The sequence below is a fragment of the Aristolochia californica genome, unplaced genomic scaffold (genome assembly GCF_029961685.1).
Source record: "Aristolochia californica isolate CCGP_79_NKW_82.1479 unplaced genomic scaffold, dmAriCali1.0.hap1 SCAF_9, whole genome shotgun sequence".
In the NCBI taxonomy this organism is placed as follows: Eukaryota; Viridiplantae; Streptophyta; class Magnoliopsida; order Piperales; family Aristolochiaceae; genus Aristolochia; species Aristolochia californica.
In genome coordinates, this window is record NW_027182290.1 from 5,428,946 (window position 1) to 5,444,006 (window position 15,061).

Here is a 15,061-nt window from a genome sequence, read left to right on the forward strand (position 1 = left end):
TATCCCCAAACAATCTAAGGATAACCTGCTATGTGAAGAAAACAATAGTGTCCATCCAATCTATTGATTTGAATGATATCTTGGGAAGCACCTTCATCAGGATGACGAGATACATGAAGGAAAGTTGGCCCGTCAACCTACACGATGACCTCCCACAAAATATTCAAGATGTTATTCAGTTGGTTTTGGGGTAGACAGTCGGGAGTTCATACGAGGTGAAGATCAAAGACCTCACATGGGACATAAGAGTCATTATGGAGATAGTCACCCATGTCCTCAACCCAAGGAAGGGAACATTTTCCCGATTGACTAAGGCTGATCTTTTGGATGTAGGCCATCACTTAGAAGGTCATATTGACCTTTGGAAACTTCATGGCAAGTAGAATGATGGATATTGCCACCAGTTCACTAATGAACAACCTGCTGTTTGCTCAGCAGATTACAACCATTCTATGCCATTGTGGGGTTGACCTCATCAATGAGGAGAGTATAGACATGATGAGGAAGATGTCTATCGGTGAGACCAAGGTAGGAAAAACTTGGCTTCACCAAACGGTGAGGTCAATGGGTACAAAATGAGGTGATAGGCACCTCAAGCCATCAAGTTCAGGGATGAGATGAGCCTGGAACCTCAAGTCAACTAGTTTGAGTTCGCCAAGAGGAGAAGGACCACTGAAGAAGCTTCTTCCTCTACGAACCAACTAAGAGCACTAGAGGATGCAGTGGTGGACATTCAACCCACATAAGAACAATTGAAGACCGGCCAGATTGAGATTATAGCGAATCAGCAAAGGATCGAGAGCATGCTCGAGACTCTCCGTAGCCATTCTGCGCTACCATCCTAGCTTTCCAGTTGCCTTCCAACCTCACTATTTGACTCCCTTGTGTAATTACAATTTCTTATTATACTTAGTACTTACATTTGAGCATTTGTATACACTTTTTTTTTACATTTGAAATCGTATGTGAAATGGCCTTTGAGCCACTTTTTGCAACTCATGAATTGTATTTCTATATCTTTTTTAGTATGACAAAAAGGAGGAGAAAAAGCAATGACCCATTCAACACACTAAAAATAAAAAATTGAAGTCTAAAATGTGAAATCAGATATGCATAGATTAAGAGGGAGCCATTTCTCATTCTTGCACATTTTTATTTAGCTCCAACTTCTAGGGATGTTGTAATTTTTAATTTTTTAGCATTAGGTTTTGTCATTATCAAAAAGGGGGAGATTGTTGATTGAGCATTGACTCCCTTCTTGACTTTGATTATAACAAAACATAATTGAGCTAACAATTGCAAATCTAGTATTTCAAATACTTTTCCTTTAAGAGTCATCAATTTCAAGGTTTAAAGTATTGAATCGATACAAGTTTCTTAAAGACATCAAGCTTCAAGGTATGTCAAGAACTCTTGAAGAAACACCCTCAAAAGATGAAGAAAAAATTGAAGACTAGACTCCTAGGAATCACTGAGAAATGTCAAAAACTCAATGTATGTAAGAGAGAAATCCATTCCTTCCAAAACTTGAGGCACAATAAAAATTTGAAGCGTTAGGACGTATTTTGCTTTTAAGCATGTTTTTCACAAAAAACATACATACATTTCATATATGTTAAAATCACTTATGATCACTAATTTCCATGCTTAAAAAGTTTACAGGATTAATTGGAACTGGAATGATCAATTGGGATGTGCCAATGATCGATCATTATCTACCAATAATCAACTAAGGAGATAATTGTCTTGCCATTCAGTAGAGTAACAAACTTCATCAAGAACTAGAACTTTTGAGATGGGAAGACAACAAACAGAGTGGTGGTATTTCATTCATAAAAGTATGTGAGTGGAGCCGTTTAGTAGGAAAAAGGCTATTTAAGGAGATTTACATATTTGACCTATAAAAGGAAGATTTGCAACCATTTTTGTTGGGACACAGACAAAAGACTAAATAAAGAAAACTAAAAATTAGGATAATACCAGAATAAAGCATTATTGTTTCTGTGGGTTGACCTAGTCAACTTATAGAACTTATTTTTATACCATGTTAAATTTCTAGAGAAGAAAATAATTCACTAACGAATGTAAATTGAGTATATTGGGTCTTTATTTATAATAGAGGAAACATTTAGAATCAAAGTATAATTAAACTACTCATGTCCTAGTTACACCTAGAATAGAAGTCCTAATTATAATCAAAGTAAACAATAATTAAAGAGATCTAAAATAACTAAAATACCTTTGATATAAGACACTCATGTGAGTCTTACCTAAGTTGGTGCGCCTTGTGAACTACTGCAAATCCCTATATGTGTAGCCTTATGTAGTCTAATTAGTTGCTAGAAAATTCCTCTGATAGATCTAAGTTGTGTGTTTAGTTTATTGTTATAAATCTATATGAAAGTGAGCCTATGTAAGTTAGTTTTTTGTAGTCAATTGAGTGACATAAGTCCCTATGCGAGCAGTAGTATAATTGGCCTTAGAGGTAAGTTATTGTAGGTGTTGTTGGATTACCCAAACAAAGTAAAATTACTCTGAAGATCAAACACCTTGAAAATTACTCTGGGTTTCTTTGTGTGTTTGATTGCTTCTGCATATATCTTGATTGTGAAAATTAATCTGATATATCAAATATATATATAAAAGAGTGAAAACACACAAGTTAAAAGAAAAACACCCTTACCAGAAATGAAAAGAAAAAAAAATAAGAATTTGATCATTATTATTCCCAAAAATAATTAGTGAAAACTATTTGTGATCATTATCTCATTTTCACTAACTATTTTTAGAAAAAAAACAATGGTCAAATTTTTATTTTATTTTATTTTCTTTTCTAGGAATTCCAAACAGACCCTGAGGCAACAAACTTGTCATTCTCAGGTTGGGTTGTATATTTTATTATATTGTATTTTAATGTCCCTTGGGCTACATATAAGAGTGTCCATTCCCACTACATAACAATACAGGATGTACAAACAAGGGTCTCATCCTCATATGCTTGGCTGACACTGATCTGCCATCAATTCTTCTGTTAGCGATCCTATTGCTCCCAAGGCTGGATTGCTTCTTACATTGATGCAGGTTAAACTAGAGTCGTTTGCTGTACTATTTCCCTCTTTCCTCTAACAATTTCTGTTGAAATTTGCTACTCTATGATTAAGGGATTATAGGTTCCAAGTATTTGTAATGATCCATGAACTGCCATCAACATTACCACTCCTTGCTTTTGGCAGATTGCATATTTTCAACAGGAATAAACTGTCTCCGTAATCCATCTGCTATTTTGTTTCTCAAACAGTTCTCATAGTATTCGTGTGTTCCATGAGATCATATGTAAAAATAAACCCAAGTTAATAATGATTATAAACAAATCTAAATTTAGGGCAACAATTAAAATTGAATGAACATTCCAATAAATTTGGCCTGCCCCCTTCTTTGTTCAGACATTTCTTCCATATCCACAGAAGGGCGACAATAGGGAGGGGAAGGGCCTCTCCCAACCCTCCATTCAATAGAGAGGTGTGCTGCCCTTTCTCTTCCCGTCAACATCGAAGGAGAAGGGGAGGACATTAAAAACATAAAAATGATAATACTAACTAAATATACAAGTAAAAAGTACATTTAACAATTTTTTGAAGGTCAAGAGAACTAACATGTACAAATTTTTGTTAAAGGTCAAACCAAGTTCAACCAAACCCGACCTCCTATTCAGGTCTGGAAGAGAAAAAACCAGGGGAAGGAGAAAAACCGGTCAATCCAACAGGGTTTCACAGTTTTGACTGGTAAACCGTTACAGAACAATCCTAGTCAAATCGATTCCTCACTTCTTTGATTGTACCTCATCTATCTGCATACAGCCAATAGGAAGAGGGCAAGGGAGGCCCCACCTTACACCCATGGAGAAGGAGGAGCCTTTCCAATTTGAAAAAAAACAAAAACAAAAAAAAAAAGGAAAATGGGGGCAATGGAGTGGGAGGGGCCTCCTATTGTGCCTGAAGGGGGGACAACAACACCACCAGGTCAATGTAAGGCAGGGGGGCAGACTGCTTTCAGGGGAGACCTCTCACCCCCGATTTTTCTTCTTTTGTTTTAAAAAAACACACATTTTAACCAGAGATTAAACCCAGTAGAACCCAATCAACTCACCAAGGATGAGTAGGTCACATTGATGCAGACGGTAGTACCTAAATTTGGTCATATGCATAAATATAGCATCTACAATGGCAGGCTGTATATGACAATTACATTTGTTTTGGCAGGCTCACATTTTCACTCAAACAAGAGAGTCACTTCGTCTGGCATTAGCCAAACTACTCCCAGATCAGATTTCTTACCTGGAAAGGAAGTTTCAAATAAGAACAAGAACTCAAATATTGATTTTGATGTACCACAGCTCAGATGCCTAATCACCTTCACCAGCCGACAAGCAGGTCTTTTTTTTCAAAAAGACTCCAATTTGAACACAGAGAAATGGCTATGCAAAAATAATCACAAATAACTTCCTTATTTAATTTGTAGTGCATCTTTTCAGCATAAAATTTTCACCTCCACTTAAGGTTTTTGAGCTTTTTGTTTTGATACCTCTGAAAGAACGATTCAGTTCTTCACATTGAATGCCTTTTTGATTATGAGCCAAGGAGCTTCTTCCATCTGGCGTAGCCTAGAATAAGCAGGAAGAGCGCTAAACATGCAAGCGATGAGTACCCAACAAAGGGCCAGAATACACCATTTACATTGTTCCAAGTGTAAGGTATATTCATGCCAAAGATACCAGCAATTAAGGTCTCAACAGCAACAGCAAAGGACGCAATTGTCATTGTAAGCTGAAGCTGGATAAGTTCATTTCTCTGGTTGTCAAGTTGGATGTTTACGTAGTCCTCTGTGTCATCAATATATTCACGCACCTGTATTTAGTTGTCAAGAAACAATGTCTAGTTAGTCTTACAGAACTCTTGTTGTCCATTAGTCGTGGTATTAGATGTCTTCCAGGAAACATATCTCTTAGTTAAGCAGTAATAGAAGAAGACGCAAATCAAATAATAAAGCAAAGAAAAGGAAACCTCTTTATGATCCTATCTGAGTAACTAACCTCAATCCTACTTCATATTACCAAGATTATGAAAAACATATTTTCCATTTCTTTTCCTTTAAAGAGAGAGAGAGAGAGAGAGAGAGAGAGAGAGAGAGGAAACTACGATCTAAAATCCATTCAGTGTCTACTTACTCATAAAGAGCATACTTACTGACAAAACTTTGTTACGGGTCCCATCTAGCTGCATGAAGTATGCCTCAAGCAACATCTCTAGATCCTCCACATCATCATCATCCGAATGGAAACTAACAAAACTTGCATTGCTGTGAAAGTTAGAATTAATTCGACGCAGATGAGGAGCAGAAGGAACGATACTATTTGAAGCTGCAGTAGCCATCAACGCTTCCAATTGCTGACCCTGGATTTGTCTTCTAGTTAAGTACAAGTGAGCCATGTCTTCATTATCATCAAGAAGATGTTCGATTTCATCTCTAACCTAGATCCAAAAACATATATCAACCACAGTACAGCAAAAAAATGAAAATATGAAAGTTGACCCTTAGCAACATTCACAATTAAGAAGACATTAAAACACATGGAGATAAAACATGGGGCATATACGCATCATCAAAAGGTAGAAAGGAACAACATCAATAAGCACACACCAGTTCAGTAGGGGCACTTAAGCCTTACATTGTCAAACCATTAGCTAGGGCACACTCCCTCAGAAACCCAATTTTGCCTTAATGTATGCAGTAAGAACAGGTTGATGGGAACAGATATCTAAATCCAACAGTATAAGAATTGTGTCGTAGTTCCATATTCTGCACGCTTACATTTTTTTTTTTTTAGACGAAACACAATTTTGCCTTAATGTATGCAGTAAGTGCAGGTTGACGGGAACAGATATCTATATCCAACGGTATAAGAATTGTGTATTAGTTCCATATTCTGCACGCTTACTTTTGTTGGATCCTTTTATCCATCCATAAAGGGAACTTATCGAGATAAGGAGGAAAAGAGTAACCACAACAACAGAAATATTGAGTAGAACCAAAAAACAAAGCTTACACAAGTGCCAGAGCTCATAGCTAGAAATAAGTGCACAAAAGACTTCCTAGAAACCTAGTATAATTGTCTCATGAGGAAGGTCTCCACTACACCACAACTTTCTACTTCAACCACTTGATCTGAAGCTACAAAAGGATAATTAAGATCTCTTAGAATGATAAGGATATAATGTCTCAGCTCATAAAGCTTTGCCTTACTCTTCCACTGGATTTTTGTATTACTGTTGTCAGAACTACTAGACCAGACAAACACCTCTCAAAAATAGCTTCCCAGTTATCTTTGGCCTCGCTGGTAACCAAGAGATTAGTATATCGGGTAGTCTATCAGAAAATGGAGATTGGAATCTTAACCTCAGAAGGCATCTTACTGATGAAGAAGCTCTCCAAGCATCACAACTTCTCCTCACTCTTCCTCGAAGGCAAATGGACACATCTGATGATACTCTAATTTGGACTCCTTGTCCAAAAGGGTCTTTCTCCTCATCTTCGGCCTATGCTCTCCTAAACAATCTCCCAGATCATCCAAAACACCCAGCGGCTCATGCTTGGGATCTGCTAGCCCCTCCAAGAGCCAAATTCTTCATTTGGTCTACCTGCAGAAACAAAATATTAACCTCGGATGCTCTAATTCGTAGAGGCACCTCAATCTTAGACCATCACTGCCCATTCTGCATAAATACCCCAGAAACAACATCCCACATCCTCCTTTCATGCCAATTTGCCTACCAAGTTTGGACAACCCTTCTAAACAAAATTGGCCTCCAATTCTGTGCTTCGAGAAATCTGCCTGACACTATCCTCTCGCTGGTCAACTCACAAGTACCAAAGCTAGGGAGAAATATTATATCTTGTTGCATCGGGCATATTATCTGGGCTCTCTGGAAAGAACGCAACAAAAGGAAATTCAAATTCAAGTCCTGCTCTATTGAGGTCCTATCTAACCAAATAGCAAGCCAAGTCTCTGTTTGGCTTTTAAATAAAAAAGAATTCAAAAAATTCAGTGCAGCAAACTTCAGGGGAAATTGGCTAACTATTGCCAAGATGTCTCATCCAGCTTGTCCCACTACTATGGCCTCTTGGACCAACCCCCCTCCTGGGTGTATCAAGCTCAACTTTGATGGCAATGCTCTAGGCTGCCCTAGTCCTGCAGGTTTCGATGGTGTTCTTCATAATGAAAATAGTGAACTTCTCTTCTCATATGCTGGTCCCCTTAGCAGGTCAGACTCTACTACCGCAGAACTCGCTGGACTTCTGCATGGGCTCAAGGTCTTCTCTACCCATCTCTCTTGCACCATCTATATTGAAGGTGACTCAGCAGTTATAATCAATTGGTGCGCAAATCATGGTCATCCCCCCTGGCGGCATTGGGATATGTTGAAGGAAATCTGTAATTTACTTTCTGGTCTAAATTGTTTGTGGAAAAACATTTCACGCTCTGCTAACCACTTAGAAAACTCCAAGGCTAAAGCGGGTGTGTCTCTCCAACACTTTGTTGTGGAGCCAGGCCCTTAGCTAGGTTTGTAATTCTCTCTTTTATCAATATACGCACTTTCATAAAAAAAAAAAACTACTAGACCAGACAAATAGAATAAAAAAGTACACAACAAGTGTCACACTCTCATAGCTAGAAATAACTGCCAAGAAGACTTCCTAGGAACCTATTATAATTGTCTCAAGAGGAAGGTTTCTACTATACAACTTTTTACTGTGGCCCACGTGCTATGAAGATCTCTTAAAAGGATAATAAAGATCTCTTAAAATAATAGACATAATGTCTGAGCTCACAGTGTGGCATTACTTTTCCATTGAATCTTTCGGTCACTGTTGTCAGAACTGGACTGGATCAGAAAAATAGAGTAGAACAAAAAAAAAAAAAAAAATACACAACATAGGTAGAAATAGCTGCCCAGAAGACTTCCTACAAACCTATTATAATTGTCTCATGAGGAAGGCTTCCACTAGACAATGTTTTACTTCAAACTCTTGCTCAGAAGCCAGAAAAGGATAATTAAGATATGTTAAAATGGTCGGGATATAATGTCTCGGCTCATAATTGGCCTTACTCTTCCATTGAATCTTTCTGTCCTTGTTGTCAGAACAGGACTGAATCAGCAGGTTTAACCGTGTTCAGCCAGAACTGGTTCCCTTATCGGTAAAAGACACGGGTGGAAAGAAAAGGACCAGCTCAACCATTGAACTAGCCAAGTGAGCCAGACTCCAACCCCCCCCCCCCCACCCCAATGATAGAGATGGGGAGTAGCAAGGAAGTGTTCCCCCACGTCTTCCTCTCTATTTTTGGTTGAAAGAAAAAACCAAAAACCAAGAGATGGGGAGGGGGACCTCCCCTGTTTCTGACTAAAAGGGTAGGGGTCTCCACCCTCCATCAAGTACTAGACAGAAGGGACAAGGACGAGAACTTCCATCCCATCCTGCACCCTTCCAGTCTGCACATAGTGCATTGCTTTTATTTTTAAAAAAATAAAATTAATCGATCATATTTTAAGGTGCCATCAGTCCAATTGCCTCTTTTTTTTCAGAACTTCCATTTTAACCCATTTGAACTAATTGAATTGGACCTGGTCACCTTCCAGGTCAATGGTCAGTCTGATCATGACCACATTACAATTTACTAATCCAGAAAAAGGAACTTAATACAGGCCCAGGAGAAGAATAAGAACATTAAAAAAAGTCAAGGGTCAAGTAGGCAGACAAGAAAGAAAAGCCACATAATAAGTATCATCCCCTCGTAATCATCACTAGAAAGAACAAAACAACCCAAAGAATTGCATAGAAACTCATTCTACTTAGTCTCATGAGGAAGGCTTTCACTTCACCACATTATTTTGCTTTCAGCACTTGATGTAAGACACTAGAAGATAAAATGTGATGCTCTTTACAAAGGCATCAGAGTGATGATCTAAACAAAGAAGAACTCAAGAGATACCATGAGACCCTTGCACTTAGCCATCTAACCTCAAAACTAATTTTTATCTGAATTTTAAAAGAAGCTTATACAGTTTGTGTTCAATATAATTAATGCATTTTGTTTCTATCAATTTAGCTTTACTCCACGTGGTTATGTTTGCTGAGCTAATCCTACTGGTCTCTTTACTGTACTCTTTTATGTGCAATATGAAAATGAATAGAACATCCTAGGCTTGCGGTTGTCTAGTTTGACATTTTTAATTTTACTCCATACTTTGTCTAGGTAAACCAAATAGTTGAATCCCCTTTTTATTATTTCCTATGCTTCCAGATTCTCCTATTCATAGAGCAAAGCAGCATAAAAGGAAAATATCAATAAAAAGACTTCTCTCAGTTTGGTGGAACCATTCAAAGATTCTTCAAACTATTCCTCTTGTTTCTTCTGCATTGAAAGTTCTATTGTATGTACTTTTCTATTTCCGTAACCTAGGATCAGTTAGGGAGTTCAGACTATGTCAGAAAATCCTTCACCAATCAAGTATACTAACACCTCTATACATAGTCCAACTAAGCAATACATGAAACTTTAAATTCCATGAAATTGTCTAGGTTCAGCAATATATTTTGTATCAAATAACATTTAGACAACAGATGTTGTAAGAAGCATCAAAGACACATAATTCAGTACAAACAAACTGTTTATTTTTTTTATTTTGCACTCCCGACTCAGAACATTTGATCACAGATGTGAAGATAAAAATCTGAAGCAAAATAGGCTTCTTATGAAGATCAACTGTTTGGATCTTCATTGCCAGTATAAAGACACTTATAGTTTGCAATCTCAAAATGTATGAGAGACAAAGCATCATTTGGTTACTAAAAATGCATCCCAAATGATTCAAGTGTTTAAAATCTTCACCTAATGACACACTTTCACTCTTAACTCTCATTCCTAAAAAGGATTAAAATAGGAAAAATTGATTTGAAGTAATTCTCCCCTGCTACCATCATTTAATACAAAGTCTAAAGCTAAGGATAAAGGAAATGACTGAGATGAGTACTGCAGCTTGAAGCCTAGGCAGAAGGTGTAAGTTCGTGTCATAGATGTAGTTTAGTCAGTTGCCTCGGGGGATTTTTGCTTGTAAGTTCCATTAGTGACTTCGCCTTTTTCATTTCCTTTTCTTTTGCATTTTACTAGTGAAAAAGTTTGAGAGCTCAAGTTATGCTTGTAATTCACGTATTTGCTATTTCTTTATGCTTTTAGACATGTTGATCATAGTGTCTAGAAAGCAAAGGGCACTCTTGTAATTATTTTCAATTTAAGAATAGAAGGATATAAGAGAGGAGGGGGGTCAGGTAGTAGGACTCACTCTCTCAAGACTCTCCTCCTTTCTCTCAAACTCTTCTTCCTCTACCACCGACTAGCTTAACAACCTTCTCTTTATTTCTTCAATCTTTCTGCGTTAAACCTTCTCTAAATTAAAAGGAATTTCATTTTTATTTTCAGTCTGATTACTGAAAAGCCTGAATCTTAGAAAAATGCCAACAAAAAAATTCCAATGTTAATTTCATGAGATTGGTTATATAATAGACATTAGTGGAGAACTACAAAACTTGTACATGACACATTATATTAAATGCCACAGCAAACACCAATGAGGTTCGGTAAAACAAGGGCTTAACCCACAATTATAAATGCTAGAGGAAGTTAACCTGTTGTTCAGTGTTAAATCTAGCAGCAGAATGTCATTCTTTACTAGTTCACAGTATATGATGCTCTTTATACTGCAAAACAGAATAATTTTTTCCTCACTCCACAAATTTCCCACAACAGAAACAAAAAACAATAAATGGATTGCTAAGGATTATTCTCTGATAGAGAGGAGCTTGTATTTACTTAAAAAAATTTACCAGAAGGACTTAATCAAATCATAAGGAAGTTGTAACAGCCAATGTTTAAACAATACCCAATCTACTTCAGATATATTTCTTACCCATGCATGAGTAGCTCTACAATCATGGAAGCTACAATATATCTCACTTACAACTATGAGTTGGTACTGAATCATGCATTTGATCATTGCATAAAGATAGTAAAATCGTGTACTTTTGCAAGAAAATAAATAAATATGAATGTACCTTTTGCACACGTGCAAGTAAACGGGTAAGATTGCTTTTCAGACTCCTCACCCGCTCAAGATTCTTAGTACTAACATTCCTGGCTAGTTCATCCAGAACAGGATATGCATTTATTTCTAGATCTGCAACACTAGCATCCAAATATGAGCAGACAACCTCCAGCACAACTTCGAGCACTTGAAATTCAAATGGGAGCTCACTTTGCAAGCCCTCTTTTTCTTGAATGTCTCTCTGACCTGCTTCATGTGTCCCTGATGGACTCTTAAGAGGAAGTTGTTGTCTTAGTTGGTCAACGAAAGGAAGTACTTCCTGGGACAAAGGATCAAGCAGCAGCACTTCTTCAGCTGTCACTATAGCCTTTATAAATTCTAAATTAATGACCATAGCTTTCTCCCTTGCTGTCATAGGCCCAAATCAAAACATTATTTGCATCACATCTATCAGAATGCAATTAAAAACTTAAAAATAAGAAGAAATATGTAAAATCAGAATGGTACAGCATCCTCGAGGAAGAAAGATAGATTCAATTTATTCAATAAGGGCTATTAAAAATATATATACAAACATAAATATGAGTCAAATGTAATTAAATCTACAGAGAAGAAAAGATCATCCAGACCAGCAATTTGCAAAATTTATCAGATCAAATAAACAAGAGGATTGCAAAAGAAAATTAAAGGAAAATAATGGAAAATAGCTGGAGTTCAATAACATTCTTCTTTGAATGTGTACAAGAAGGGAATTTCCAGAAGAGAATGAGAGGAAACGAATAGGAAATAGCTAGAGTTCAAGAACATTTGGGCCAATAACCCGGATCAGTGTGATGAATTCTTCTTGGCACTTCCACAGGAGCATTCACTTTTATTGCCTTTAGCTTGACTCAGTTAAAATGGCTTGCAAAATTGAAGAGACTCATATTTCTGTTCAAATTCCACATCAGCATATGTCTCATTTCCTTGAGTGAAGGTTCCTGAAAAAATCCTCTTCTCTGTCCAAGATTTGACACTTATTTCCTCCTCTATTTCTCTGCCTTATTGTCCTATCTTCTCTAGACTAATAAAATATTAATGACTACTCTTCACAGACAAAATGAGAAACATTAGCAGCCATCAGTCAACGAGCTACAATCTGGTATCTTAGTACACCATGATGAGATTGTAGACATTTGTAATAACCTTACATCCCCTGGTCCTGTGTTTCTAGAAGTGCGAATGGGGTGGCTGATGCATAAACCCGAGAAGTAGCAACAAACTTTCATTGACTTGGCACTTCTCTTCCCCTTTTATGTTGCCTATTTTCAGTTTTATGTACTAATCTCATACCATAATGTACTACATTTCCATTCTAAATGGGAAGGTTTCTCAATGAATTCCTCTTTCTCATTGTAATTAAAAAAGAGAAAGAAAATCATTTAGAGAGCTGAAAACTGGATGATGCTGATGAGGGTTTTTGATCACTTGCTCGTTTATTTAAGAACTCACCAGAAGGAAGAGACTACAAACTTCTTGTCTTAGAGTCCTACTTATGGAAAACATTAACAACCGCCTTGTTTCTTAAATAGATGGTTACAGATATAGCATGTCCTCCTTACGATTTTCTTTCCAAGACTGTTCAAGGTTCCCCAGGATCACTTCCCTTAGAATGCTTTGCGAGTACATAAGAATATGAAACATCCAGCCTAGGTCGCAGAACAGATGAGTGGGTAAAAGTGGATTTCCAGGAGGATGAGTAGAAAGGACATAGTGAAGAGAAGCAAGACATTTGAGGCCATATAAAGCAAAGTAAAAAAAGATAAATGAGAACATTAGACTGTCAAAACATGAAAATCTAATATGAGCCAGTAGGAAGTAGAGGATTAAGCTGTAAGAAGCTCGTTTGAACAGTAGAGTAAAATATCCTCTACCTGTAGCTCTAGAAAACCATCTGCATTCATAACTATTCCCACTACTCCAAGGCTATTTTTATAATATTAGCTCCATGAAAAGATGATGGAAACATTAAAACCGATTTTGGAGCTCTTCTATCGTTCCTGGCTGGCACTAGTACTATATACCGCAGCTTAGTGCAGTAATTTTGGTATTGAAAACCAGAGCCAACTAAGCAAGAGATATTAAGCATAACCTGGATATTGTACGACATAATCATGTTTTATTTTTCTCCCATTAGCAAACAGTGTCCATGGAATCCTAAAGACAATTGATCGTTCAGAAAGAAAGCAGCATCAGAAAATAATTCATTTATAGATTTCAGGCGGATTCAAGTCAGGGAAAACCTAAACCAACAAATCCAATTCACCAATTGACTTCCAATTTCTTCACGATCAACTCCAGCTCATTCAATTATTTGAAACCAAGGACCAGTTCATCCATGGTCAACCAAAAATAGAGAACTAAAAGTATAGCATACCAAGGATATTTGAGGAATGAGAAAAGACGGGCCCGAGGATCCGCAAGTCCCTAGCAGGGATGGAAACGCGCTTGATGATAGCATTCTTGTCGCACTCCATCCGCTCCGACTGGCCCAACCGATCAAACCTCAACCACAACCGCGCGCCAGTCTTCTTCTTAGCCTTAACCGACGCGGCGGACACGACAGCGGAGCAGCTGGCGTTGGCCGACGGCGGAGGATCCACCACTGGCATCTCCACCGTCTTGGCCTGCACACGCTTCCGGGAGAAAGAAAATCGTGATTTCCCCATTTTCTTCATTTCATCGAGGTCTCAATCTCTCCCCCCGGGTTCCCCTCTATCTCTGGACCATGGAGGAAGAAAGTACCGAAACCCAAAGGCTCAAGTCCCCACTCACTCCCTTCTTCTTCTCCCTCTCTCTCTTTCCCTCTCTCTCTAGGCCATAGAGAAGGAAGAAGAGAGAAGAGAGTCTGAGGGCAGTCTAAGAAGGAGGAAGGCACGTCAGAGTTTATTCTTCATGTTCTTTTCTCCGGTTTACCTCTGCCAGCGGGAATGACGGAGGCCGATGAGGGCTTGACAACGCTAATGGCTCCATGAGCTGGCCCCACCTGCCCTGGGCCCACTTTAGAAGCGAAATCACTCTAACACGTGTCAACCAGCGTAAGGCGGTCTCTTCAAGTCTGCAAATGAAAAAGGACTGACGTGGCGAGTTCCTGTTGGGGGGAGAATCACGCCGTCAGGGCATCTCTCTCTTGCTTCTCCCTCTCGGCTTCCCTCACGCTTCTCCTTTGTCGTCTTTCTTCTCCCTCTCAGCCTCCCTCTCCCTTCTCCCTCTCGCTACTCTCCCCCTCTCTCGCACTCGCTCTCCCTCTTTCGATGCCGATGAATTAAATTTCAAAGCAGCTCGCGCAAAACAAATTGGTCTAGATGATGAAAGAAAGCTTCTTTTGCCTTGATTTTTCTTGCACACTTGAGAACTGTTGTTGCTGCTTTTGGAAAGTTAAACATTCAGGAAGGAAGACGAAGTCACGGAGGACTGGTAAGGAATTGAAAATAGAGCACAAATTGATGTCTTTTGATTCTAGAAGGTCAGAGACGGAGAAGTACACGAAACTGAGAATTCCAAGGAGAGTGGAAGCTAAGGAAATGAGATACACGACATTGAGAATGGTTCAGCTTGTCTGGCTTACTTCTTTGACTTGCAATCTTCATGAAAAAGACTCTCATCCTTAGATATTTTAATCGTATATCTTACAAATTTTTATATTTTTTTATATATATTTTTTAATAGTTTATATCAATGTAATAATATAAATAGATAAATTAATATATTATTTTAAAATAATGTATCTTATGTTATTAATAAAATAGTTTATTTATTTATTTATTATAGTCATTAATTTTATTACTATATTAAATTAGATATTTAAAACTGATAATTAAAATATTATTAAAGTAAACATTTGATCAATTATTTTGGTTTAATTA

At 37.7% G+C, this 15,061-nt stretch overlaps 1 protein-coding gene across 2 annotated transcripts; it reads right to left on the bottom strand.

Moving 5' to 3' along the window:
* Positions 1 to 4,485: 4,485 nt before the first annotated feature.
* On the bottom strand, positions 4,486 to 14,160 carry LOC137941095 (magnesium transporter MRS2-4). Of its 2 annotated transcripts, XM_068786348.1 has the most exons (5): positions 13,573 to 14,160; positions 11,367 to 11,564; positions 11,167 to 11,288; positions 5,244 to 5,528; positions 4,486 to 4,904 (listed from the first exon to the last, which is right to left on the bottom strand). In XM_068786348.1, the coding sequence occupies exons 1-5, from the start codon at positions 13,871 to 13,873 to the stop codon at positions 4,626 to 4,628; spliced, it is 1,185 nt and encodes a 394-aa protein (XP_068642449.1). In that variant the 5' UTR covers positions 13,874 to 14,160; the 3' UTR covers positions 4,486 to 4,625. The 2 variants fall into 2 exon arrangements, with proteins under 2 accessions (XP_068642449.1, XP_068642448.1); XM_068786347.1 differs by having other exon boundaries at positions 11,167 to 11,564.
* Between the last annotated feature and the right edge of the window lie 901 nt (positions 14,161 to 15,061).

Excerpts from the sequence above, each read along its gene's own strand:
- LOC137941095 (XM_068786347.1), bottom strand. The coding sequence starts at position 13,873 with ATGAAGAAAATGGGGAAATCACGATTTTCTTTCTCCCGGAAGCGTGTG. Across the intron at positions 11,565-13,572 it reads TCATTCCTCAAATATCCTTG|CAAGGGAGAAAGCTATGGTC; the intron begins GTATGCTATACT and ends GGCCTATGACAG. Across the intron at positions 5,529-11,166 it reads TACTTGCACGTGTGCAAAAG|GTTAGAGATGAAATCGAACA; the intron begins GTACATTCATAT and ends TTTTGGATCTAG.